The sequence below is a fragment of the Salvelinus alpinus genome, chromosome 32 (assembly GCF_045679555.1).
Source record: "Salvelinus alpinus chromosome 32, SLU_Salpinus.1, whole genome shotgun sequence".
NCBI lineage: Eukaryota > Metazoa > Chordata > Actinopteri > Salmoniformes > Salmonidae > Salvelinus > Salvelinus alpinus.
The window spans coordinates 24,540,661-24,568,069 of record NC_092117.1 but is presented as its reverse complement, the minus strand read 5'-3'; the positions used below and the strand labels follow the sequence as shown (position 1 = coordinate 24,568,069).

Below are 27,409 nucleotides of genomic sequence, written 5' to 3'. Positions count from 1 at the left end.
TCAGCCCTTACCCTAGCTTCATGTCCATATCCTGGCAGTAACTAACCCTAGCATCAGCCCTAACCCTAGCTTCATGTCCACATCCTGGCAGTAACCCTAGCATCAGCCCTAACCCTAGCTTCATGTCCACATCCTGGCAGTCTAACCCTAGCATCAGCCCTAACCCGAGCTTCATGTCCACATCCTGGCAGTAACTAACCTAAGCATCAGTCCTAACCCTAGCTTCATGTCCACATCCTGGCAGTAACTAACCCTAGCATCAGCCCTAACCCTAGCTTCATGTCCACATCCTGGCAGGAACCCTAGCATCAGCCCTAACCCTAGCTTCATGTGCACATCCTGGCAATAACCCTAGCATCAGCCCTAACCCTAGCTTCATGTCTACATCCTAGCAGTAACCCTAGCATCAAACCCTAACCCTAGCTTCATGTCCACATCCTGGCAGTAACCATAGCATCAGCCCTAACCCTAGCTTCATGTCCACACCCTGGCAGTAACTAACCCTAGCATCAGCCCTAACCCTAGCTTCATGTCCACATCCTGGCAGTAACCATAGCATCAACCCTAACCCTAGCTTCATGTCTACATCCTGGCAGTAACCCTAGCATCAGCCCTAACCTTAGCTTCATGTCCATATCCTGGCAGTAAGTAACCCTAGCATCAGCCCTAATCCTAGCTTCATGTCGATTTCCTGGCAGTAACTAACCCTAGCATCAGCCCTAACCCTAGCTTCATGTCTACTTCCTGGCAGTAACCCTAGCATCATCCCTAACCCAAGCTTCATGTCCACATCCTGGCAGTAACCCTAGCATCAACCCTAACCCTAGCTTCATGTCCACATCCTGGCAATAACTAAGGCTAGCATCAGCCCTAACCCTAGCTTCATGTCCACATCCTGGCAGTAACTAACCCTAGCATCAACCCTAACCCTAGCTTCATGTCCACATCCTGGCAGTAACTAACCCTAGCATCAACCCTAACCCTAGCTTCATGTCCACATCCTAGCAGTAACCCTAGCATCAGCCCTAACCCTAGCTACATGTCCATTTCCTGGCAGTAACCCTAGTATCAGCGCTAACCCTAGCTTCATGTCCACATCCTGGCAGTAACTAACCCTAGCATCAACCCTAACCCTAGCTTCATGTCTACATCCTGGCAGTAATCCTAGCATCAGCCCTAACCCTAGCTTCATGTCCATATCCTGGCAGTAAGTAACCCTAGCATCAGCCCTAATCCTAGCTTCATGTCGATTTCCTGGCAGTAACTAACCCTAGCATCAGCCCTAACCCTAGCTTCATGTCTACTTCCTGGCAGTAACCCTAGCATCAGCCCTAACCCAAGCTTCATGTCCACATCCTGGCAGTAACTAACCCTAGCATCAACCCTAACCCTAGCTTCATGTCCACATCCGGGCAGTAACTCACCCTAGCATCAGCCCTAACCCTAGCTTCTTGTCCACATCCTGGCAGTAACTAAGCCTAGCATCAACCCTAACCCTAGCTTCATGTCCATATCCTGGCAGTAACTAACCCTAGCATCAACCCTAACCCTAGCTTCATGTCCACATCCTAGCAGTAACCCTAGTATCAGCCCTAACCCTAGCTTCATGTCCACATCCTGGCAGTAACTAACCCTAGCATCAACCCTAACCCTAGCTTCATGTCCACATCCGGGCAGTAACTAACCCTAGCATCAGCCCAAACCCTAGCTTCATGTCTACATCCTGGGAGTACCTAACCCAAGCATGAACCCTAACCCTAGCTTCATGTCTACATCCTGGCAGTATCCCTAGCATCAGCCCTAACCCTAGCTTCATGTCCATATCCTGGCAGTAACTAACCCTAGCATCAGCCCTAACCCTAGCTTCATGTCTACTTCCTGGCAGTAACCCGAGCATCAGCCCTAACCCAAGCTTCATGTCCACATCCGGGCAGTAACTAACCCTAGCATCAGCCCAAACCCTAGCTTCATGTCTACATCCTGGGAGTACCTAACCCTAGCATGAACCCTAACCCTAGCTTCATGTCTACATCCTGGCAGTAACCCTAGCATCAGCCCTAACCCTAGCTTCATGTCCATATCCTGGCAGTAACTAACCCTCGCATCGCATCAGCCCTAATCCTAGCTTCATGTCGATTTCCTGGCAGTAACTAACCCTAGCATCAGCCCTAACCCTAGCTTCATGTCTACTTCCTGGCAGTAACCCTAGCATCAGCCCTAACCCAAGCTTCATGTCCACATACTGGCAGTAACTAACCCTAGCATCAGCCCTAACCCGAGCTTCATGTCCACATCCTGGCAGTAACCCTAGCATCAGCCCTAACCCTAGCTTCATGTCCACATCCTGGCAGTAACTAACCCTAGCATCAGCCCTAACCCTAGCTTCATGTCCACATCCTGGCAGGAACCCTAGCATCAGCCCTAACCCTAGCTTCATGTGCACATCCTGGCAATAACCCTAGCATCAGCCCTAACCCTAGCTTCATGTCTACATCCTAGCAGTAACCCTAGCATCAAACCCTAACCCTAGCTTCATGTCCACATCCTGGCAGTAACCATAGCATCAGCCCTAACCCTAGCTTCATGTCCACACCCTGGCAGTAACTAACCCTAGCATCAGCCCTAACCCTAGCTTCATGTCCACATCCTGGCAGTAACCATAGCATCAACCCTAACCCTAGCTTCATGTCTACATCCTGGCAGTAACCCTAGCATCAGCCCTAACCTTAGCTTCATGTCCATATCCTGGCAGTAAGTAACCCTAGCATCAGCCCTAATCCTAGCTTCATGTCTACTTCCTGGCAGTAACCCTAGCATCATCCCTAACCCAAGCTTCATGTCCACATCCTGGCAGTAACCCTAGCATCAACCCTAACCCTAGCTTCATGTCCACATCCTGGCAATAACTAAGCCTAGCATCAGCCCTAACCCTAGCTTCATGTCTACTTCCTGGCAGTAACCCTAGCATCATCCCTAACCCAAGCTTCATGTCCACATCCTGGCAGTAACCCTAGCATCAACCCTAACCCTAGCTTCATGTCCACATCCTGGCAATAACTAAGCCTAGCATCAGCCCTAACCCTAGCTTCATGTCCACATCCTGGCAATAACTCTAGCATCAGCCCTAACCCTAGCTTCATGTCCACATCCTGGCAGTAACTAACCCTAGCATCAACCCTAACCCTAGCTTCATGTCCACATCCTAGCAGTAACCCTAGCATCAGCCCTAACCCTAGCTACATGTCCATTTCCTGGCAGTAACTAACCCTAGTATCAGCGCTAACCCTAGCTTCATGTCCACATCCTGGCAGTAACTAACCCTAGCATCAACCCTAACCCTAGCTTCATGTCTACATCCTGGCAGTAACCCTAGTATCAGCGCTAACCCTAGCTTCATGTCCACATCCTGGCAGTAACTAACCCTAGCATCAACCCTAACCCTAGCTTCATGTCCATATCCTGGCAGTAAGTAACCCTAGCATCAGCCCTAATCCTAGCTTCATGTCGATTTCCTGGCAGTAACTAACCCTAGCATCAGCCCTAACCCTAGCTTCATGTCTACTTCCTGGCAGTAACCCTAGCATCAGCCCTAACCCAAGCTTCATGTCCACATCCTGGCAGTAACCCTAGCATCAACCCTAACCCTAGCTTCATGTCCACATCCTGGCAATAACTCTAGCATCAGCCCTAACCCTAGCTTCTTGTCCACATCCTGGCAGTAACTAAGCCTAGCATCAACCCTAACCCTAGCTTCATGTCCATATCCTGGCAGTAACTAACCCTAGCATCAACCCTAACCCTAGCTTCATGTCCACATCCTAGCAGTAACCCTAGCATCAGCCCTAACCCTAGCTTCATGTCCACATCCTGGCAGTAACTAACCCTAGCATCAACCCTAACCCTAGCTTCATGTCCACATCCGGGCAGTAACTAACCCTAGCATCAGCCCAAACCCTAGCTTCATGTCTACATCCTGGGAGTACCTAACCCTAGCATGAACCCTAACCCTAGCTTCATGTCTACATCCTGGCAGTAACCCTAGCATCAGCCCTAACCCTAGCTTCATGTCCATATCCTGGCAGTAACTAACCCTCGCATCAGCCCTAATCCTAGCTTCATGTCGATTTCCTGGCAGTAACTAACCCTAGCATCAGCCCTAACCCTAGCTTCATGTCTACTTCCTGGCAGTAACCCTAGCATCAGCCCTAACCCAAGCTTCATGTCCACATACTGGCAGTAACTAACCCTAGCATCAGCCCTAACCCTAGCTTCATGTCCACATCCTGGCAGTAACCCTAGCATCAGCCCTAACCCTAGCTTCATGTCCACTTCCTAGCAGTAACCCTAGCATCAGCCCTAACCCTAGCTTCATGTCCACATCCTGGCAGTAACCCTAGCATCAACCCTAACCCTAGCTTCATGTCCACATCCTGGCAATAACTCTAGCATCAGCCCTAACCCTAGCTTCATGTCCACATCCTGGCAGTAACTAAGCCTAGCATCAACCCTAACCCTAGCTTCATGTCCATATCCTGGCAGTAACTAACCCTAGCATCAACCCTAACCCTAGCTTCATGTCCACATCCTAGCAGTAACCCTAGCATCAGCCCTAACCCTAGCTACATGTCCATTTCCTGGCAGTAACCCTAGTATCAGCCCTAACCCTAGCTTCATGTCCACATCCTGGCAGTAACTAACCCTAGCATCAACCCTAACCCTAGCTTCATGTCCACATCCGGGCAGTAACTAACCCTAGCATCAGCCCAAACCCTAGCTTCATGTCTACATCCTGGGAGTACCTAACCCTAGCATGAACCCTAACCCTAGCTTCATTTCCACATCCTAGCAGTAACCCTAGCATCAGCCCAAACCCTAACTTCATGTCTACATCCTGGGAGTACCTAACCCTAGCATGAACCCTAACCCTAGGTTCATTTCCACATCCTGGCAGTAACCCTAGCATCAGCCCTAACCCTAGCTTCATGTCGACATCCTAGCAGTAACCCTAATATCAGCCCTAACCCTAGCTTCATGTCCATATCCTGGCAGTAACTAACCCTAGCATCAGCCCTAACCCTAGCTTTATGTCCACATCCTGGCAGTAACTAACCCTAGCATCAGCCCTAACCCTAGCTTCATGTCTACTTCCTGGCAGTAACCCTAGCATCATCCCTAACCCAAGCTTCATGTCCACATCCTGGCAGTAACCCTAGCATCAACCCTAACCCTAGCTTCATGTCCACATCCTGGCAATAACTAAGCCTAGCATCAGCCCTAACCCTAGCTTCATGTCTACTTCCTGGCAGTAACCCTAGCATCAGCCCTAACCCAAGCTTCATGTCCACATCCTGGCAGTAACCCTAGCATCAACCCTAACCCTAGCTTCATGTCCACATCCTGGCAATAACTAAGCCTAGCATCAGCCCTAACCCTAGCTTCATGTCCACATCCTGGCAATAACTCTAGCATCAGCCCTAACCCTAGCTTCATGTCCACATCCTGGCAGTAACTAACCCTAGCATCAACCCTAACCCTAGCTTCATGTCCACATCCTAGCAGTAACCCTAGCATCAGCCCTAACCCTAGCTACATGTCCATTTCCTGGCAGTAACCCTAGTATCAGCGCTAACCCTAGCTTCATGTCCACATCCTGGCAGTAACTAACCCTAGCATCAACCCTAACCCTAGCTTCATGTCTACATCCTGGCAGTAACCCTAGCATCAGCCCTAACCCTAGCTTCATGTCCACATCCTGGCAGTAACTAACCCTAGCATCAACCCTAACCCTAGCTTCATGTCCATATCCTGGCAGTAAGTAACCCTAGCATCAGCCCTAATCCTAGCTTCATGTCGATTTCCTGGCAGTAACTAACCCTAGCATCAGCCCTAACCCTAGCTTCATGTCTACTTCCTGGCAGTAACCCTAGCATCAGCCCTAACCCAAGCTTCATGTCCACATCCTGGCAGTAACCCTAGCATCAACCCTAACCCTAGCTTCATGTCCACATCCTGGCAATAACTCTAGCATCAGCCCTAACCCTAGCTTCTTGTCCACATCCTGGCAGTAACTAAGCCTAGCATCAACCCTAACCCTAGCTTCATGTCCATATCCTGGCAGTAACTAACCCTAGCATCAACCCTAACCCTAGCTTCATGTCCACATCCTAGCAGTAACCCTAGCATCAGCCCTAACCCTAGCTTCATGTCCACATCCTGGCAGTAACTAACCCTAGCATCAACCCTAACCCTAGCTTCATGTCCACATCCGGGCAGTAACTAACCCTAGCATCAGCCCAAACCCTAGCTTCATGTCTACATCCTGGGAGTACCTAACCCTAGCATGAACCCTAACCCTAGCTTCATGTCTACATCCTGGCAGTAACCCTAGCATCAGCCCTAACCCTAGCTTCATGTCCATATCCTGGCAGTAACTAACCCTCGCATCAGCCCTAATCCTAGCTTCATGTCGATTTCCTGGCAGTAACTAACCCTAGCATCAGCCCTAACCCTAGCTTCATGTCTACTTCCTGGCAGTAACCCTAGCATCAGCCCTAACCCAAGCTTCATGTCCACATACTGGCAGTAACTAACCCTAGCATCAACCCTAACCCTAACTTCATGTCCACATCCTGGCAGTAACCCTAGCATCAGCCCTAACCTTAGCTTCATGTCCACTTCCTAGCAGTAACCCTAGCATCAGCCCTAACCCTAGCTTCATGTCCACATCCTGGCAGTAACCCTAGCATCAACCCTAACCCTAGCTTCATGTCCACATCCTGGCAATAACTCTAGCATCAGCCCTAACCCTAGCTTCATGTCCACATCCTGGCAGTAACTAAGCCTAGCATCAACCCTAACCCTAGCTTCATGTCCATATCCTGGCAGTAACTAACCCTAGCATCAACCCTAACCCTAGCTTCATGTCCACATCCTAGCAGTAACCCTAGCATCAGCCCTAACCCTAGCTACATGTCCATTTCCTGGCAGTAACCCTAGTATCAGCCCTAACCCTAGCTTCATGTCCACATCCTGGCAGTAACTAACCCTAGCATCAACCCTAACCCTAGCTTCATGTCCACATCCGGGCAGTAACTAACCCTAGCATCAGCCCAAACCCTAGCTTCATGTCTACATCCTGGGAGTACCTAACCCTAGCATGAACCCTAACCCTAGCTTCATTTCCACATCCTAGCAGTAACCCTAGCATCAGCCCAAACCCTAACTTCATGTCTACATCCTGGGAGTACCTAACCCTAGCATGAACCCTAACCCTAGGTTCATTTCCACATCCTGGCAGTAACCCTAGCATCAGCCCTAACCCTAGCTTCATGTCGACATCCTAGCAGTAACCCTAATATCAGCCCTAACCCTAGCTTCATGTCCATATCCTGGCAGTAACTAACCCTAGCATCAGCCCTAACCCTAGCTTTATGTCCACATCCTGGCAGTAACTAACCCTAGCATCAGCCCTAACCCTAGCTTTATGTCCACATCCTGGCAGTAACCCTAGCATCAACCCTAACCCAAGCTTCATGTCCACATCCTGGCAGTAACTAACCCTAGCATCAACCCTAACCCTAGCTTCATGTCCACATCCGGGCAGTAAATAACCCTAGCATCAGCCCAAACCCTAGCTTCATGTCTACATCCTGGGAGTACCTAACCCTAGCATGAACCCTAACCCTAGCTTCATGTCTACATCCTGGCAGTAACCCTAGCATCAGCCCTAACCCTAGCTTCATGTCCATATCCTGGCAGTAACTAACCCTCGCATCAGCCCTAATCCTAGCTTCATGTCGATTTCCTGGCAGTAACTAACCCTAGCATCAGCCCTAACCCTAGCTTCATGTCTACTTCCTGGCAGTAACCCTAGCATCAGCCCTAACCCAAGCTTCATGTCCACATACTGGCAGTAACTAACCCTAGCATCAGCCCTAACCCGAGCTTCATGTCCACATCCTGGCAGTAACCCTAGCATCAGCCCTAACCCTAGCTTCATGTCCACATCCTGGCAGTAACTAACCCTAGCATCAGCCCTAACCCTAGCTTCATGTCTACTTCCTGTTAGTAACCCTAGCATCAGCCCTAACCCAAGCTTCATGTCCACATACTGGCAGTAACTAACCCTAGCATCAGCCCTAACCCTAGCTTCATGTACATATCCTGGCAGTAACCCTAGCATCAACCCTAACCCTAGCTTCTTGTCCACATCCTAGCAGTAACCCTAGCATCAGCCCTCACCTTAGGTTCATGTCCACATCCTGGCAATAACTCTAGCATCAGCCCTAACCCTAGCTTCATGTCCACATCCTGGCAGTTACCCTAGCATCAGCCCTAACCCTAGCTTCATGTCTACATCCTGGCAGTAACCCTAGTATCAGCCCTAACCCTAGCTTCATGTCTACATCCTGGCAGTAACCCTCGCATCAGCCCTAACCCTAGCTTCATGTCCATATCCTGGCAGTAACTAACCCTAGCATCAACCCTAACCCTAGCTTCATGTCCACATCCTAGCAGTAACCCTAGCATCAGCCCTAACCCTAGCTTCATGTCCAGATCCTGGCAGTAACCCTAGAATCAACCCTAACCCTAGCTTCATGTCCACATCCTGGCAGTAACCCTAGCATCAACCCTAACCCGAGCTTCATGTCCATATCATGGCAGTAACCCTAGCATCAAACCTAACCCTAGTTTCCTGTCCATATCCTGGCAGTAACTAACCCTAGCATCAACCCTAACCCTAGCTTCATGTCCACATCCTGGCAGTAACCCTAGCATCAGCCCTAACCCTAGCTTCATGTCCACATCCTAGCAGTAACCCTAGCATCAGCCCTAACCCTAGCTTCATGTCCACATCCTGGCAGTAACCCTAGCATCAACCCTAACCCTAGCTTCATGTCCACATCCTGGCAATAACTCTAGCATCAGCCCTAACCCTAGCTTCATGTCCACATCCTGGCAGTAACTAAGCCTAGCATCAGCCCTAACCCTAGCTTCATGTCCACATCCTAGCAGTAACCCTAGCATCAGCCCTAACCTTAGCTTCATGTCCACTTCCTAGCAGTAACCCTAGCATCAGCCCTAACCCTAGCTTCATGTCCACATCCTGGCAGTAACCCTAGCATCAACCCTAACCCTAGCTTCATGTCTACATCCTGGCAGTAATCCTAGCATCAGCCCTAACCCTAGCTTCATGTCCATATCCTGGCAGTAAGTAACCCTAGCATCAGCCCTAATCCTAGCTTCATGTTGATTTCCTGGCAGTAACTAACCCTAGCATCAGCCCTAACCCTAGCTTCATGTCTACTTCCTGGCAGTAACCCTAGCATCAGCCCTAACCCAAGCTTCATGTCCACATCCTGGCAGTAACCCTAGCATCAACCCTAACCCTAGCTTCATGTCCACATCCTGGCAATAACTCTAGCATCAGCCCTAACCCTAGCTTCATGTCCACATCCTGGCAGTAACTAAGCCTAGCATCAACCCTAACCCTAGCTTCATGTCCATATCCTGGCAGTAACTAACCCTAGCATCAACCCTAACCCTAGCTTCATGTCCACATCCTAGCAGTAACCCTAGCATCAGCCCTAACCCTAGCTTCATGTCCACATCCTGGCAGTAACTAACCCTAGCATCAACCCTAACCCTAGCTTCATGTCCACATCCGGGCAGTAACTAACCCTAGCATCAGCCCAAACCCTAGCTTCATGTCTACATCCTGGGAGTACCTAACCCTAGCATGAACCCTAACCCTAGCTTCATGTCTACATCCTGGCAGTAACCCTAGCATCAGCCCTAACCCTAGCTTCATGTCCATATCCTGGCAGTAACTAACCCTCGCATCAGCCCTAATCCTAGCTTCATGTCGATTTCCTGGCAGTAACTAACCCTAGCATCAGCCCTAACCCTAGCTTCATGTCTACTTCCTGGCAGTAACCCTAGCATCAGCCCTAACCCAAGCTTCATGTCCACATACTGGCAGTAACTAACCCTAGCATCAGCCCTAACCCGAGCTTCATGTCCACATCCTGGCAGTAACTAACCCTAGCATCAACCCTAACCCTAGCTTCATGTCCACATCCTAGCAGTAACCCTAGCATCAGCAAGAACCCTAACCCTAGCTTCATGTCTACATCCTGGCAGTAACCCTAGCATCAGCCCTAACCCTAGCTTCATGTCCATATCCTGGCAGTAACTAACCCTAGCATCAGCCCTAATCCTAGCTTCATGTCGATTTCCTGGCAGTAACTAACCCTAGCATCAGCCCTAACCCTAGCTTCATGTCTACTTCCTGGCAGTAACCCTAGCATCAGCCCTAACCCGAGCTTCATGTCCACATCCTGGCAGTAACTAACCCTAGCATCAGCCCTAACCCTAGCTTCATGTCCACATCCTGGCAGTAACCCTAGCATCAGCCCTAACCCTAGCTTCATGTCCACATCCTGGCAGTGACAAACCCTAGCATCAACCCTAACCCTAGCTTCATGTCCAGATCCTGGCAGTAACCCTAGAATCAACCCTAACCCTAGCTTCATGTCCACATCCTGGCAGTAACCCTAGCATCAACCCTAACCCGAGCTTCATGTCCATATCATGGCAGTAACCCTAGCATCAAACCTAACCCTAGTTTCCTGTCCATATCCTGGCAGTAACTAACCCTAGCATCAACCCTAACCCTAGCTTCATGTCCACATCCTGGCAGTAACCCTAGCATCAGCCCTAACCCTAGCTTCATGTCCACATCCTAGCAGTAACCCTAGCATCAGCCCTAACCCTAGCTTCATGTCCACATCCTGGCAGTAACCCTAGCATCAACCCTAACCCTAGCTTCATGTCCACATCCTGGCAATAACTCTAGCATCAGCCCTAACCCTAGCTTCATGTCCACATCCTGGCAGTAACTAAGCCTAGCATCAGCCCTAACCCTAGCTTCATGTCCACATCCTAGCAGTAACCCTAGCATCAGCCCTAACCTTAGCTTCATGTCCACTTCCTAGCAGTAACCCTAGCATCAGCCCTAACCCTAGCTTCATGTCCACATCCTGGCAGTAACCCTAGCATCAACCCTAACCCTAGCTACATGTCCATTTCCTGGCAGTAACCCTAGTATCAGCGCTAACCCTAGCTTCATGTCCACATCCTGGCAGTAACTAACCCTAGCATCAACCCTAACCCTAGCTTCATGTCCATATCCTGGCAGTAACTAACCCTAGCATCAACCCTAACCCTAGCTTCATGTCCACATCCTAGCAGTAACCCTAGCATCAGCCCTAACCCTAGCTTCATGTCCACATCCTGGCAGTAACTAACCCTAGCATCAACCCTAACCCTAGCTTCATGTCCACATCCGGGCAGTAACTAACCCTAGCATCAGCCCAAACCCTAGCTTCATGTCTACATCCTGGGAGTACCTAACCCTAGCATGAACCCTAACCCTAGCTTCATGTCTACATCCTGGCAGTAACCCTAGCATCAGCCCTAACCCTAGCTTCATGTCCATATCCTGGCAGTAACTAACCCTCGCATCAGCCCTAATCCTAGCTTCATGTCGATTTCCTGGCAGTAACTAACCCTAGCATCAGCCCTAACCCTAGCTTCATGTCTACTTCCTGGCAGTAACCCTAGCATCAGCCCTAACCCAAGCTTCATGTCCACATACTGGCAGTAACTAACCCTAGCATCAGCCCTAACCATAGCTTCATGTCCACATCCTGGCAGTAACCCTAGCATCAGCCCTAACCCTAGCTTCATGTCCATATCCTGGCAGTGACAAACCCTAGCATCAACCCTAACCCTAGCTTCATGTCCATATCCTGGCAGTACCTAACCCTAGCATCAGCCCTAACCCTAGCTTCATGTCTACTTCCTGGCAGTAACCCTAGCATCAGCCCTAACCCAAGCTTCATGTCCACATCCTGGCAGTAACCCTAGCATCAACCCTAACCCTAGCTTCATGTCCACATCCTGGCAATAACTCTAGCATCAGCCCTAACCCTAGCTTCATGTCCACATCCTGGCAGTAACTAAGCCTAGCATCAACCCTAACCCTAGCTTCATGTCCACATCCTGGCAATAACTAAGCCTAGCATCAGCCCTAACCCTAGCTTCATGTCCACATCCTGGCAATAACTCTAGCATCAGCCCTAACCCTAGCTTCATGTCCACATCCTGGCAGTAACCCTAGCATCAGCCATAACCCTAGCTACATGTCCATTTCCTGGCAGTAACCCTAGTATCAGCCCTAACCCTAGCTTCATGTCCATATCCTGGCAGTAAGTAACCCTAGCATCAGCCCTAATCCTAGCTTCATGTCGATTTCCTGGCAGTAACTAACCCTAGCATCAGCCCTAACCCTAGCTTCATGTCTACTTCCTGGCAGTAACCATAGCATCAGCCCTAACCCAAGCTTCTTGTCCACATCCTGGCAGTAACCCTAGCATCAACCCTAACCCCAGCTTCATGTCCACATCCTGGCAGTAACTAACCCTAGCATCAACCCTAACCCTAGCTTCATGTCCACATCCGGGCAGTAACTAACCCTAGCATCAGCCCAAACCCTAGCTTCATGTCTACATCCTGGGAGTACCTAACCCTAGCATGAACCCTAACCCTAGCTTCATGTCTACATCCTGGCAGTAACCCTCGCATCAGCCCTAACCCTAGCTTCATGTCCATATCCTGGCAGTAACTAACCCTCGCATCAGCCCTAATCCTAGCTTCATGTCGATTTCCTGGCAGTAACTAACCCTAGCATCAGCCCTAACCCTAGCTTCATGTCCACATACTGGCAGTAACTAACCCTAGCATCAGCCCTAACCCTAGCTTCATGTCCACATCCTGGCAGTAACCCTAGCATCAACCCTAACCCTAGCTTCATGTCCATATCCTGGCAGTACCTAACCCTAGCATCAGCCCTAACCCTAGCTTCATGTCTACATCCTGGCAGTACCGAACCCTAGAATCAACCCTAATCCTAGCTTCATGTCCACATCCTGGCAGTAACCCTAGCATCAGCCCTAACCCTAGCTTCATGTCCACATCCTAGCAGTAACCCTAATGTCAGCCCTAACCCTAGCTTCATGTCCATATCCTGGCAGTAACTAACCCTAGCATCAGCCCTAACCCTAGCTTTATGTCCACATCCTGGCAGTAACTAACCCTAGCATCAGCCCTAACCCTAGCTTCATGTCCAGATCCTGGCAGTAACCCTAAAATCAACCCTAACCCTAGCTTCATGTCCACATCCTGGCATTAACCCTAGCATCAACCCTAACCCGAGCTTCATGTCCATATCATGGCAGTAACCCTAGCATCAAACCTAACCCTAGCTTCCTGTCCATATCCTGGCAGTAACTAACCCTAGCATCAACCCTAACCCTAGCTTCATGTCCACATCCTGTCAGTAACCCTAGCATCAACCCTAACCCTAGCTTCATGTCCACATCCTGGCAATAACTCTAGCATCAGCCCCAACCCTAGCTTCATGTCAACATCCTGGCAGTAACTAAGCCTAGCATCAGCCCTAACCCTAGCTTCATGTCCACATCCTAGCAGTAACCCTAGCATCAGCCCTAATCTTAGCTTCATGTCCACTTCCTAGCAGTAACCCTAGCATCAGCCCTAACCCTAGCTTCATGTCCACATCCTGTTAGTAACCCTAGCATCAACCCTAACCCTAGCTTCATGTCCACATCCTGGCAATAACTAAGCCTAGCATCAACCCTAACCCCAGCTTCATGTCCACATCCTGGCAATAACTCTAGCATCAGCCCTAACCCTAGCTTCATGTCCACATCCTGGCAGTAACTAAGCCTAGCATCCACCCTAACCCTAGCTTCATTTCCATATCCTGGCAGTAACTAACCCTAGCATCAACCCTAACACTAGCTTCATGTCCACATCCTAGCAGTAACCCTAGCATCAGCCCTAACCCTAGCTACATGTCCATTTCCTGGCAGTAACCCTAGTATCAGCGCTAACCCTAGCTTCATGTCCACATCCTGGCAGTAACTAACCCTAGCATCAACCCTAACCCTAGCTTCATGTCTACATCCTGGCAGTAATCCTAGCATCAGCCCTAACCCTAGCTTCATGTCCATATCCTGGCAGTAAGTAACCCTAGCATCAGCCCTAATCCTAGCTTCATGTCGATTTCCTGGCAGTAACTAACCCTAGCATCAGCCCTAACCCTAGCTTCATGTCTACTTCCTGGCAGTAACCCTAGCATCAGCCCTAACCCAAGCTTCATGTCCACATCCTGGCAGTAACCCTAGCATCAACCCTAACCCTAGCTTCATGTCCACATCCTGGCAATAACTCTAGCATCAGCCCTAACCCTAGCTTCATGTCCACATCCTGGCAGTAACTAAGCCTAGCATCAACCCTAACCCTAGCTTCATGTCCACATCCTGGCAGTAACTAACCCTAGCATCAGCCCTAACCCTAGCTTCATGTCCACATCCTAGCAGTAACCCTAGCATCAGCCCTAACCCTAGCTTCATGTCCACATCCTGGCAGTAACCCTAGCATCAGCCATAACCCTAGCTACATGTCCATTTCCTGGCAGTAACCCTAGTATCAGCCCTAACCCTAGCTTCATGTCCATATCCTGGCAGTAAGTAACCCTAGCATCAGCCCTAATCCTAGCTTCATGTCGATTTCCTGGCAGTAACTAACCCTAGCATCAGCCCTAACCCTAGCTTCATGTCTACTTCCTGGCAGTAACCATAGCATCAGCCCTAACCCAAGCTTCTTGTCCACATCCTGGCAGTAACCCTAGCATCAACCCTAACCCCAGCTTCATGTCCACATCCTGGCAGTAACTAACCCTAGCATCAACCCTAACCCTAGCTTCATGTCCACATCCGGGCAGTAACTAACCCTAGCATCAGCCCAAACCCTAGCTTCATGTCTACATCCTGGGAGTACCTAACCCTAGCATGAACCCTAACCCTAGCTTCATGTCTACATCCTGGCAGTAACCCTAGCATCAGCCCTAACCCTAGCTTCATGTCCATATCCTGGCAGTAACTAACCCTCGCATCAGCCCTAATCCTAGCTTCATGTCGATTTCCTGGCAGTAACTAACCCTAGCATCAGCCCTAACCCTAGCTTCATGTCCACATCCTGGCAGTAACTAACCCTAGCATCAGCCCTAACCCTAGCTTCATGTCCACATCCTGGCAGTAACCCTAGCATCAACCCTAACCCTAGCTTCATGTCCATATCCTGGCAGTACCTAACCCTAGCATCAGCCCTAACCCTAGCTTCATGTCTACATCCTGGCAGTACCGAACCCTAGAATCAACCCTAATCCTAGGTTCATTTCCACATCCTGGCAGTAACCCTAGCATCAGCCCTAACCCTAGCTTCATGTCCACATCCTAGCAGTAACCCTAGCATCAGCCCTAACCCTAGCTTCATGTCCACATCCTGGCAGTAACTAACCCTAGCATCAGCCCTAACCCTAGCTTCATGTCCACATCCTGGCAGTAACTAACCCTAGCATCAGCCCTAACCCTAGCTTCATGTCCAGATCCTGGCAGTAACCCTAGAATCAACCCTAACCCTAGCTTCATGTCCACATCCTGGCATTAACCCTAGCATCAACCCTAACCCGAGCTTCATGTCCATATCATGGCAGTAACCCTAGCATCAAACCTAACCCTAGCTTCCTGTCCATATCCTGGCAGTAACTAACCCTAGCATCAACCCTAACCCTAGCTTCATGTCCACATCCTGTCAGTAACCCTAGCATCAACCCTAACCCTAGCTTCATGTCCACATCCTTGCAATAACTCTAGCATCAGCCCCAACCCTAGCTTCATGTCAACATCCTGGCAGTAACTAAGCCTAGCATCAGCCCTAACCCTAGCTTCATGTCCACATCCTAGCAGTAACCCTAGCATCAGCCCTAATCTTAGCTTCATGTCCACTTCCTAGCAGTAACCCTAGCATCAGCCCTAACCCTAGCTTCATGTCCACATCCTGTTAGTAACCCTAGCATCAACCCTAACCCTAGCTTCATGTCCACATCCTGGCAATAACTAAGCCTAGCATCAACCCTAACCCCAGCTTCATGTCCACATCCTGGCAATAACTCTAGCATCAGCCCTAACCCTAGCTTCATGTCCACATCCTGGCAGTAACTAAGCCTAGCATCCACCCTAACCCTAGCTTCATTTCCATATCCTGGCAGTAACTAACCCTAGCATCAACCCTAACACTAGCTTCATGTCCACATCCTAGCAGTAACCCTAGCATCAGCCCTAACCCTAGCTACATGTCCATTTCCTGGCAGTAACCCTAGTATCAGCCCTAACCCTAGCTTCATGTCCACATCCTGGCAGTAACTAACCCTAGCATCAACCCTAACCCTAGCTTCATGTCCACATCCGGGCAGTAACTAACCCTAGCATCAGCCCAAACCCTAGCTTCATGTCTACATCCTGGGAGTACCTAACCCTAGCATGAACCCTAACCCTAGCTTCATGTCTACATCCTGGCAGTAACCCTCGCATCAGCCCTAACCCTAGCTTCATGTCCATATCCTGGCAGTAACTAACCCTCGCATCAGCCCTAATCCTAGCTTCATGTCGATTTCCTGGCAGTAACTAACCCTAGCATCAGCCCTAACCCTAGCTTCATGTCCACATCCTGGCAGTAACCCTAGCATCAACCCTAACCCTAGCTTCATGTCCATATCCTGGCAGTACCTAACCCTAGCATCAGCCCTAACCCTAGCTTCATGTCTACATCCTGGCAGTACCGAACCCTAGAATCAACCCTAATCCTAGGTTCATTTCCACATCCTGGCAGTAACCCTAGCATCAGCCCTAACCCTAGCTTCATGTCCACATCCTAGCAGTAACCCTAATGTCAGCCCTAACCCTAGCTTCATGTCCATATCCTGGCAGTAACTAACCCTAGCATCAGCCCTAACCCTAGCTTTATGTCCACATCCTGGCAGTAACTAACCCTAGCATCAGCCCTAACCCTAGCTTTATGGCCACATCCTGGCAGTAACCCTAGCATCAACCCTAACCCTAGCTTCATGTCCAGATCCTGGCAGTAACCCTAAAATCAACCCTAACCCTAGCTTCATGTCCACATCCTGGCATTAACCCTAGCATCAACCCTAACCCGAGCTTCATGTCCATATCATGGCAGTAACCCTAGCATCAAACCTAACCCTAGCTTCCTGTCCATATCCTGGCAGTAACTAACCCTAGCATCAACCCTAACCCTAGCTTCATGTCCACATCCTGTCAGTAACCCTAGCATCAACCCTAACCCTAGTTTCATGTCCACATCCTGGCAATAACTCTAGCATCAGCCCCAACCCTAGCTTCATGTCCACATCCTGGCAGTAACTAAGCCTAGCATCAGCCCTAACCCTAGCTTCATGTCCACATCCTAGCAGTAACCCTAGCATCAGCCCTAATCTTAGCTTCATGTCCACTTCCTAGCATCAGCCCTAACCCTAGCTTCATGTCCACATCCTGTTAGTAACCCTAGCATCAACCCTAACCCTAGCTTCATGTCCACATCCTGGCAATAACTAAGCCTAGCATCAGCCCTAACCCTAGCTTCATGTCCACATCCTGGCAGTAACCCTAGCATCAGCCCTAACCCTAGCTACATGTCCATTTCCTGGCAGTAACCCTAGTATCAGCCCTAACCCTAGCTTCATGTCCACATCCTGGCAGTAACTAACCCTAGCATCAACCCTAACCCTAGCTTCATGTCTACATCCTGGCAGTAACCCTAGCATCAGCCCTAACCCTAGCTTCATGTCCATATCCTGACAGTAAGTATCCCTAGCATCAGCCCTAATCCTAGCTTCATGTCGATTTCCTGGCAGTAACTAACCCTAGCATCAGCCCTAACCCTAGCTTCATGTCCACATCCTAGCAGTAACCCTAGCATCAGCCCTAACCCTAGCTACATGTCCATTTCCTGGCAGTAACCCTAGTATCAGCCCTAACCCTAGCTTCATGTCCACATCCTGGCAGTAACTAACCCTAGCATCAACCCTAACCCTAGCTTCATGTCTACATCCTGGCAGTAACCCTAGCATCAGCCCTAACCCTAGCTTCATGTCCATATCCTGACAGTAAGTATCCCTAGCATCAGCCCTAATCCTAGCTTCATGTCGATTTCCTGGCAGTAACTAACCCTAGCATCAGCCCTAACCCTAGCTTCATGTCTACTTCCTGGCAGTAACCCTAGCATCAGCCCTAACCCAAGCTTCATGTCCACATACTGGCAGTAACTAACCCTAGCATCAGCCCTAACCCGAGCTTCATGTCCACATCCTAGCAGTAACCCTAGCATCAGCCCTAACCCTAGCTACATGTCCATTTCCTGGCAGTAACCCTAGTATCAGCCCTAACCCTAGCTTCATGTCCACATCCTGGCAGTAACTGACCCTAGCATCAACCCTAACCCTAGCTTCATGTCTACATCCTGGCAGTAACCCTAGCATCAGCCCTAACCCTAGCTTCATGTCCATATCCTGACAGTAAGTATCCCTAGCATCAGCCCTAATCCTAGCTTCATGTCGATTTCCTGGCAGTAACTAACCCTAGCATCAGCCCTAACCCTAGCTTCATGTCTACTTCCTGGCAGTAACCCTAGCATCAGCCCTAACCCAAGCTTCATGTCCACATACTGGCAGTAACTAACCCTAGCATCAGCCCTAACCCGAGCTTCATGTCCACATCCTGGCAGTAACCCTAGCATCAGCCCTAACCCTAGCTTCATGTCCACATCCTGGCAGTAACCCAAGCATCAGCCCTAACCCTAGCTTCATGTCCACATCTGGCAGTAACAAACCCTAGCATCAGCCCTAACCCTAGCTTCATGTCTACATCCTGGCAGTAACCCTAGCATCAGCCCTAACCCTAGCTTCGTGTCTACATCCTAGCAGTAACCCTAACATCAGCCCTAACCCTAGCTTCATGTCCATATCCTGGCAGTAACTAACCCTAGCATCAGCCCTAACCCTAGCTTCATGTCCACATCCTGGCAATAACTCTAGCATCAGCCCTAACCCTAGCTTCATGTCCACATCCTGGCAGTAACTAACCCTAGCATCAGCCCTAACCCTAGCTTCATGTCTACTTCCTGGCAGTAACCCTAGCATCAGCCCTAACCCAAGCTTCATGTCCACATACTGGCAGTAACTAACCCTAGCATCAGCCCTAACCAGAGCTTCATGTCCACATCCTGGCAGTAACCCTAGCATCAGCCCTAACCCTAGCTTCATGTCCACATCCTGGCAGTAACTCTAGCATCAGCCCTAACCCTAGCTTCATGTCCACATCCTGGCAATAACTCTAGCATCAGCCCTAACCCTAGCTTCATGTCCACATCCTGGCAGTAACTAACCCTAGCATCAGCCCTAACCCTAGCTTCATGTCTACTTCCTGGCAGTAACCCTAGCATCAGCCCTAACCCAAGCTTCATGTCCACATACTGGCAGTAACTAACCCTAGCATCAGCCCTAACCAGAGCTTCATGTCCACATCCTGGCAGTAACCCTAGCATCAGCCCTAACCCTAGCTTCATGTCCACATCCTGGCAGTAACCCTAGCATCAGCCCTAACCCTAGCTTCATGTCCACATCCTGGCAGTGACAAACCCTAGCATCAACCCTAACCCTAGCTTCATGTCCATATCCTGGCAGTACCTAACCCTAGCATCAGCCCTAACCCTAGCTTCATGTCTACATCCTGGCAGTACCGAACCCTAGAATCAACCCTAACCCTAGCTTCATGTCCACATCCTGGCAGTAACTAACCCTAGCATCAGCCCTAACCCTAGCTTCATGTCCACATCCTGGCAATAACTCTAGCATCATCCCTAACCCTAGCTTCATGTCCACATCCTGGCAGTAACCCTAACATCAGCCCTAACCCTAACTTCATTTCCACATCCTGGCAGTAACTAACCTTAGCATCAGCCCTAAACCTAACTTCATTTCCACATCCTGGCAGTAACTAACCTTAGCATCACCCCTAACACTAGCTTCATGTCCACATCCTGGCAGTAACCCTCGCATCAGCCCTAATCCTAGCTTCATGTCCACATCCTGGCAGTAAACCTTGCCCTAGCATCATGTCCACATCCTGGCAGTAAACCTTGCCCTAGCATCATGTCCTCATCCCAGTTCAACCCTAGGTTGAAAATGTACAGGTTAACCCAACGTAATTATTACATCAAGCAGCATTCGAAAATAAACAAATTCATTTGACCAGTGCCATTGATAACGACTAGCACCATTGCTAACTAGCAACGCTGGCCCCATTTTCTCAAAGAGTTATGGGATATTAGAACCTTGTTGTCTTAACCTTTGACATCTTCAACCTAGGTTCAAACCTAACCACAACTCTAACCTATACCACAGCCCTAGCAACAACCCCAACCCTAGCCTCAACCACAACACTGGCCACATCCCTAACCCTTAACAACGCTAGCCTCAACCACAAACCTAACAGTGCTTCATGTCCACATCCTGGTTCAAACCTAACTCTAGCCTCAAAACTAGCCTGTTTCATGTCCAAATCCCTGTTCAATCTTAACCCTAGCCTCAACCACAAACCTAACCCAAATTTTGCATTACTCTAACCATAGCCTTATGTTCAACCCTGGCTCAACCCTAATCCCAAAATATGGCTCCCCCAAATCTGAATTCCCAATTTAACCCATGGTTACAACCAAGGAAACAACTAACCAAAATTAAACAATTTAATTTTTCAAACTCTGGAGACTCTGATTTAACCAAAAGGGGAAGTGAACTCATTTTAAATGGCATTGGGTCAGTTAAAGGCCAGTCAATTACATTTTAATTATGAGAATGTTTGTGTGGTCCAATGTCATAAATACATTATGTACAGTATGTCTATTCTGTGACCCTTTCAGGTTCAGTCCAGACAAACACCTCCTGGCAGTGGGCTCAGTGGAGAGTACGGTTGACCTGTATGACCTTACATTGGGCCCCACACTAAACCGCGTGGGCTACTGTAAGGACATCTCCAGCTTCGTTATCCAGATGGACTTCTCTGCAGACAGCAGGTTCATCGAGGTATGCCACACTGAACGTGAAGTAGAATACAGCTGCAGGGGTTTTAAAAACAGACTGAGTCTTGTTGTTGTTGTTACAAGCCATGGGGGTTTTGATAGGCTGACATACATACTGTATTTTCTAAACCGCACACAAAATAGATAGTGGAATGAGGTCCATTTTCTTTTGCTGTCAAGGTCATTATGTTTGAATGGTCTCATAAAAGCCTTTTTTTTTACCATCACTGCAACCGTGTCAGTGTTGTCTTTTTAATACAGCCCTCTTGACCATTTGATCATGTTGCACAGTGTGTTCTCACCATGATGGATACTCGTATATCCATTCCAAAGCATGCTGAGAGTGGAAAACACCTATATTTAGACTCACACATATATGGCAGGCAGGTCATAATCGTTTATAGCCAAGTCCCCTTCTAGTTAACAGTAGCCTGGAGCCGCCCCAGAGTAACCTGACAGGCTTCAGTGTGCTAAAAAGGAGCCCTATCTGAGGTATTTGAGGTATTCCTATAGACTCAGACCCATTCTTTGCTGTTATGGAAAGCTTTACCCCTTTTACGGAATGTCGCTATGACTGCCACATGACGACCAGAGAAAGAGTAAGATGGTGACTTGGCCTTCTAAATTTAACCTGTCCTCAGTGTACAATTACAAGTACATGTGACTGTGCCTTGAAGGGGAGGGACAAGTATAGTTTGCCATGGTCCTCCTGCAATTTTAAGTTATATAATGGAGTAACCTCAATACGATTTCATTGTAAATCCATATTTTTGTTGATTAAAAGCACAACAATTAACATGAAGTAGTGATGAGGCTTCTATATCTTTAACACATTTGTAATATGGAAAATGATATGCCACTTTATTTTCTTTCCTTCCTAGCTGTGCAGACTGCGCTGTACAGAGAGTGCTGGTAGATGCAGTGCCTTCAGAAAGTATTCACACCCCTTGACTTTTTCCACATTTTGTTGTGTTACAGCCTGAATTTAAAATTGATTAAATTGAGATTTTGTATCACTGGCCTCACACTGTACCTCAGTGTCAGTGAAATTATGTTTTTAGAAATGTTTTACAAATGTTATTAAAAATGAAAAGCTGAAATGTCAAGTCAATATGTATTCAACCCATTATGACAAGCCTAAATAAGTTCAGATGTAAAAATGTGCATGGAGTTGCATGGACTCACTCTGTGTGCAATAATAGTGTTTAACGTGATTTTTGAATGACTACCTCATCTCTGTACCCCACACATACAATTATCTGTAAGGTCCCTCAGTCGAGCAGTGAATTTCAAACACAAAGACCAGGGAGATTTTCCAATGCCTTGCAAAGATGGGCACTTATTGAATATCCCTTTGAGCATGGTGAAGTTATTAATTACACTTTGGATGGTGTATCAATACACCCAGTCACAACAAAGATACAGGTGTCCTTCCTAACTCAGTTCTCGGAGAGGAAGTAAACCACTCAGGGATTTCACCATGAGGCCAATGTTGACTTTAAAACAGTTAGTTTAATGGCTGTGATAGAAAACTAAGGACGGATCAACATCATTGTAGTTACTCCACAATACTAAACTAAATGACAGAGTGAAAAGAAGGAAGCCTGTACAGAATAAATATCCCAAAACATGCATCCTGTTTGCAATAAGGGACTAAAGTAAAACAGCCAAAAATATGGCAAAGAAAATGAACTTTATGTCTTGAATACAAAGCGATATGTTTGGGGCAAATCCAATATAACACTGAGTACCACTCTTCATATTTTCAAGCATGGCGGTGGCTGCGTCATGTTATGGGTATGCTTGTCATCTGCAAGGACTAGGGAGTTTTTTAAGATAAAAATAAACGGAATAGAGCTAAGCACAGGACAAATCCTAGAAAAAAACCTGGTTCAGTCTACAGACACTGGGAGACACATTCACCTTTCAGCAGGACAATAACCTAAAACACAAGGCCAAATATACACTGGAGTTGCTAGTTAGTTAGTTAGTTTTGACTTAAATCATCTTGACAATCTATGACAAGACTTGAAAATGTCTGTCTAGCAATGATCAACAACAACCAACCTGACAGAGCTTGAATACATTTTTTAAAAGAATGTGGAAAATATTGTACAATCCTGGTGTGCAAAGCTCTTAGATCCACCAGAACGACTCACAGCTGTATTTGTTGCCAAAGGTGACTCCAACATGTATTGATTGATTCAGGGCTGTGAATACATACTGTATGTAAATTACATTTCATTTTCAAACATTTCTAAAAGCATGTTTTCACTTTGTCATTATGGGGTAGTGTGTGTTGATGGGTGAGGGTGAAAAATGCATTTAATCCATTTTGAATTCCCGCTGTAACAACAAACTGTGGAATAAGTCAAGGGGTATGAATACTTTCTGAAGGCACAGTACACTAGATGACTGATGTATTTCAGACAGTTACAATATCCTTACCTCTGGTTGTGTGCATATGCATGAGTGTGTATTCTGACGTGTCACTGGCTGTGTGTCCACAGGTGTCCACAGGAAACTATAAGCGCCAGGTGCATGAGATGCCTTCTGGGAAAATGGTAACAGAACAGACTGTGATTGACAGGATCACCTGGGCCACCTGGACCAGGTAGAATAATTCATTGTAGTCACTGGAATTTAATCAAACTCACATACTCTCCAAAATCAAACTGAGATCAATATTCAGTAAAGAATGCAAATACTGCATGGTAACACTATTGAGATATGGCGTCAACAACGGAAGCTAAACATAACATCTCACTCTGTTAGGGACTTATATGGGAATGCAAGGTGAAGCGGTACAAAGACATTGCTGGTTCAACTTGTTTTTGAGCTTTAGGCTAGTTGAAGCCATCTGGGCACGTTTGTGTACGGAAGTTTAGTGGGCACACCTAGACATGTTGTTTTGTAGTTGTGTTTGGGTGTCTGTTATTGATCATTGGAATAATGGAGGTCAATCAATATTCTCTGCAGCACAGCAGTCACTGTTCACTTCTCATGAATAGACCCCAAACTTCCTCTAACATCACTCTCCCCAAGGTTAATGGGTTAAAATACATTCTGCATATAGACCGTAGCATACTTATTTTGAAACATGTACAGAAAAACAAATGTCTGGTTGAGATCTTTTACAGTATGCAGGAATCTTTTTAAATGTTTTATATATGTTGCATATGTTTTACTACTGAGAAGAGTACTATATAGTAATTCAGTTGACTTGGAGGGAACATTTAAAAGGATATTCTTTGGTAGACTAATGTCCTCTCAGTACTGGCAGGCCTGTGGTTTTGTTCAGCATATTCTGCAGTCTGAGAATGGCTCCTCTCTCTCATTCCTTCTCAGTATCCTGGGAGATGAGGTGCTAGGGATCTGGCCACGGAATGCTGATAAGGCTGACGTCAACTGTGCCTGTGTCTCCCATGCTGGCCTCAACGTGGTCACCGGGGACGACTTTGGACTGGTCAAGCTCTTCGACTTCCCCTGCACTGAGAAGTTTGTGAGTGCTTCACTTCCTCTCAACAACATCACTGTGATAGATTTTAAAGTTACTGAAGCCATAGAACACAGACTGCTGGCTGGGGCTGCTCCCAAGTGGGGAGGTGGGCCAGTAACCGAAAGGTCGCTGGTTTGAATCCCCGAGCCGACTGGATGAAAAACTATTGGCCCTTGAGCAAAGCACTTAACCCTAATTGCTCCTGTAAGTGCTCTGGATGAGAGCATCAGCAAAAAAAAAAACAAAAAAAAAAGTGTTTAATACTTATTTTGATCCTCTGCAGGCCAAACACAAGCGTTACTTTGGGCACTCGGCACACGTGACCAACATTCGCTTCTCCTATGATGATAAATATGTGATCAGCACTGGAGGAGACGACAGCAGGTATGCAGAGCTTGTTACCGGGTTTAACCATGTCAGATTCATTACGTTTAAGCTACTCTACAATAAATAGGCACATTCACAAGTGATTTGCATTAGAATTTTTCACAGCTCATCTTGTACTCCAGATAGGTCTGATTTTTTACTGACTGCTGTATTGTCTTCCTCTTTTTTAGTGTCTTTGTGTGGAAATGCCTGTAAACCAGAGCCTTTTCTCCACAACCATCCACTAACATGCACCCAGACTCCTTAGCCCACCGCAGTAAGTCTTGGATTCCGACAGGAATGCAGCCAGGATCCCAAAGCCTCAAGTGTCTGGCTGCGGTCTACCTTTTTGCCTGCAACTGTCTCCCCATCCTTAGAACAACACCTGGGGATGGGCAATACGCTAATCACTGTACTATTAATTCAAGTCTAAGCATTAGGCAGAGCAGGTAGCTCCTTTTCTAACAGGAAACCACTTTGAAGTAGATTTTTTTTGCCACTAGAAAATGTTTGACTTTCTGGCCTAACAAGAAATGGCAGTGTTTACATTCACATCTGCTTTCAATGAAGGACACATGAAAGCAGGTTGCCATGCCAGCTATTGATTTATAATTAAACGATTGATCATGTCTGGGATTCAATCAAATCGCACATTGTTGACAATGCAGCTTTTAAAGGCAATGTTCCCACGTTTGCGGAGATTGCATTCACAGTAAACGCTGCATATGTCGGCTCAATCTGAAAATACCTTAACTTCTATTGTGCAATCTGTATCACTACAGCAATAGATTGAATAGAGCCCTAAATCCTGGCCAGTGTAGAGGATAAAAGATCCCCCCCCATAATTCATTTGAAAGTATTAATATCCTTAAGTGCCTTTATGAATATTTCTACTTGTGTTATTTTTTTGCAGTTTCACGTTTGAAATTATTTGTACACCTCTGGTGCTATTCGATTGTAAACTTTCTCATTCAATATGCAGAAAGGGGCATTGGTTTGCTGCCGTTTATGCATACAACATCCAAAGTATGATGAGATGATGTAACATAGTAAGTTATAATAGCTCTATTGAAAATATTTAAATGTTACTGTGATCTGACGATCAATTTTCAGCTTGTGATAGTTACAAAAAAATTAGGAAGCATTTTTAAAATGCTTTTAACTATTGTCAAAATAATTTTGTGAAATATCTTGGTGAAACATGCTTCCATATAACCATTGTGAAAAGATTCAACAAAAATGTTCATAGAACTAGTACACTGAAGCGTTACTGTATGTTTCAACATTCACTACCACTAAGGGATTTCAACGGGGTGGCTTACATTTATCAGATGCTCTTATCCAGAGCGATTTACATTCATCTTAAAATAGTTAGGTGAGACGTCACAATCGTATCGAGTACATTTTTCCTCAAAGTATTTATCAAAGTCAGTGCTAAAAGGCTAAGTGAAATAGACAGTCCAGGAGACAGTGACCTGTCACACCAAAGCAGACTATACAGTCTTACTCAAGCCCTGAACCTGGTTTCCCAAAAGCATTTTAAGGCTAAAATGCTTTTGGCAAACCAGGCCTTGGTCTACTGTTGAACTCTTAGTCGTCTCACAGAAATTCAGTTTTACAGCGTGATTGAAATTTAAAAGCAATGTACCCGCTTTAGCGGAGACGGCATTCACGGTAAACGCTGCACATGTCTGCTCAGAAATTACCTTTACATTTCTATTGCGGAATGTGTAACACTTCAGCTTTACAGAATGAATAGCGCCCTTAGCCTTGCTGTCTTTAGCCTGTCAATCTCACTAATGTTTAGCTAGCAGTGTGGCAGCAATATGTTACTATATGTGCAATCTTTAAGCAGTATGGATTCCTGTTTACATATTTTTATTCATTTAATTTTTGTACAAGACAGATTGTCTCGATATCGTAAACTTATTTGTATTATATTGTAAATTACAAAAAAATGCTCAAATGCATGAATTTATTTTTTAATCAAATGACATCTGTGGTGAGATTTTATCGTATGATTGACAATGTTGTTTTATACCAATTTATTGTGAGTGTATATGTGCAAATATTAAGTGTATGGAAAGATTAAATGAGAATACCGAATTTGTCCATAAACACATGGGTATGACTCAAGGGATTGAGCTTTTTTTTCCAGTCTCCAAACATTCCTTTCACTTTGTGTATTCTTAAATCACTGATTAGAGCGTCTGCTAAATGTAATTTCACTGACTAATAGTTGAGACTGGCTATGAAATAATAAAAAAATGGAGTTACGAAATTGACAGACATATTACTGGAAGATTTTACTATGTATTAACATTCCTACATGCTATTTAGAACAGCTCAGCATACAGTCAATTCTTATGGGATGGAAAATGTTAGTGACATCCTTTCCTATAGGACAATGGGGTTGTTTTAGGCATAGAGTTTCTGTAAATATATCCTTGGCTACTTTTC

At 47.0% G+C, this 27,409-nt stretch overlaps 1 protein-coding gene across 4 annotated transcripts in view; it reads left to right on the top strand.

Moving 5' to 3' along the window:
* LOC139562199 (echinoderm microtubule-associated protein-like 6) overlaps positions 1 to 27,085 on the top strand; it is a 126,308-nt gene extending 99,223 nt beyond the window's left edge. For all 4 annotated transcript variants that reach the window (XM_071379646.1, XM_071379643.1, XM_071379645.1 and 1 more), the window contains 5 exons: positions 20,926 to 21,088; positions 23,595 to 23,698; positions 24,433 to 24,586; positions 24,867 to 24,967; positions 25,141 to 27,085. In XM_071379646.1, coding sequence (XP_071235747.1) covers positions 20,926 to 21,088; positions 23,595 to 23,698; positions 24,433 to 24,586; positions 24,867 to 24,967; positions 25,141 to 25,165 — 547 coding nt within the window. In that variant the 3' untranslated portion in view covers positions 25,166 to 27,085. The remainder of the gene's footprint in view (positions 1 to 20,925; positions 21,089 to 23,594; positions 23,699 to 24,432; positions 24,587 to 24,866; positions 24,968 to 25,140) is intronic.
* Positions 27,086 to 27,409: the final 324 nt, after the last annotated feature.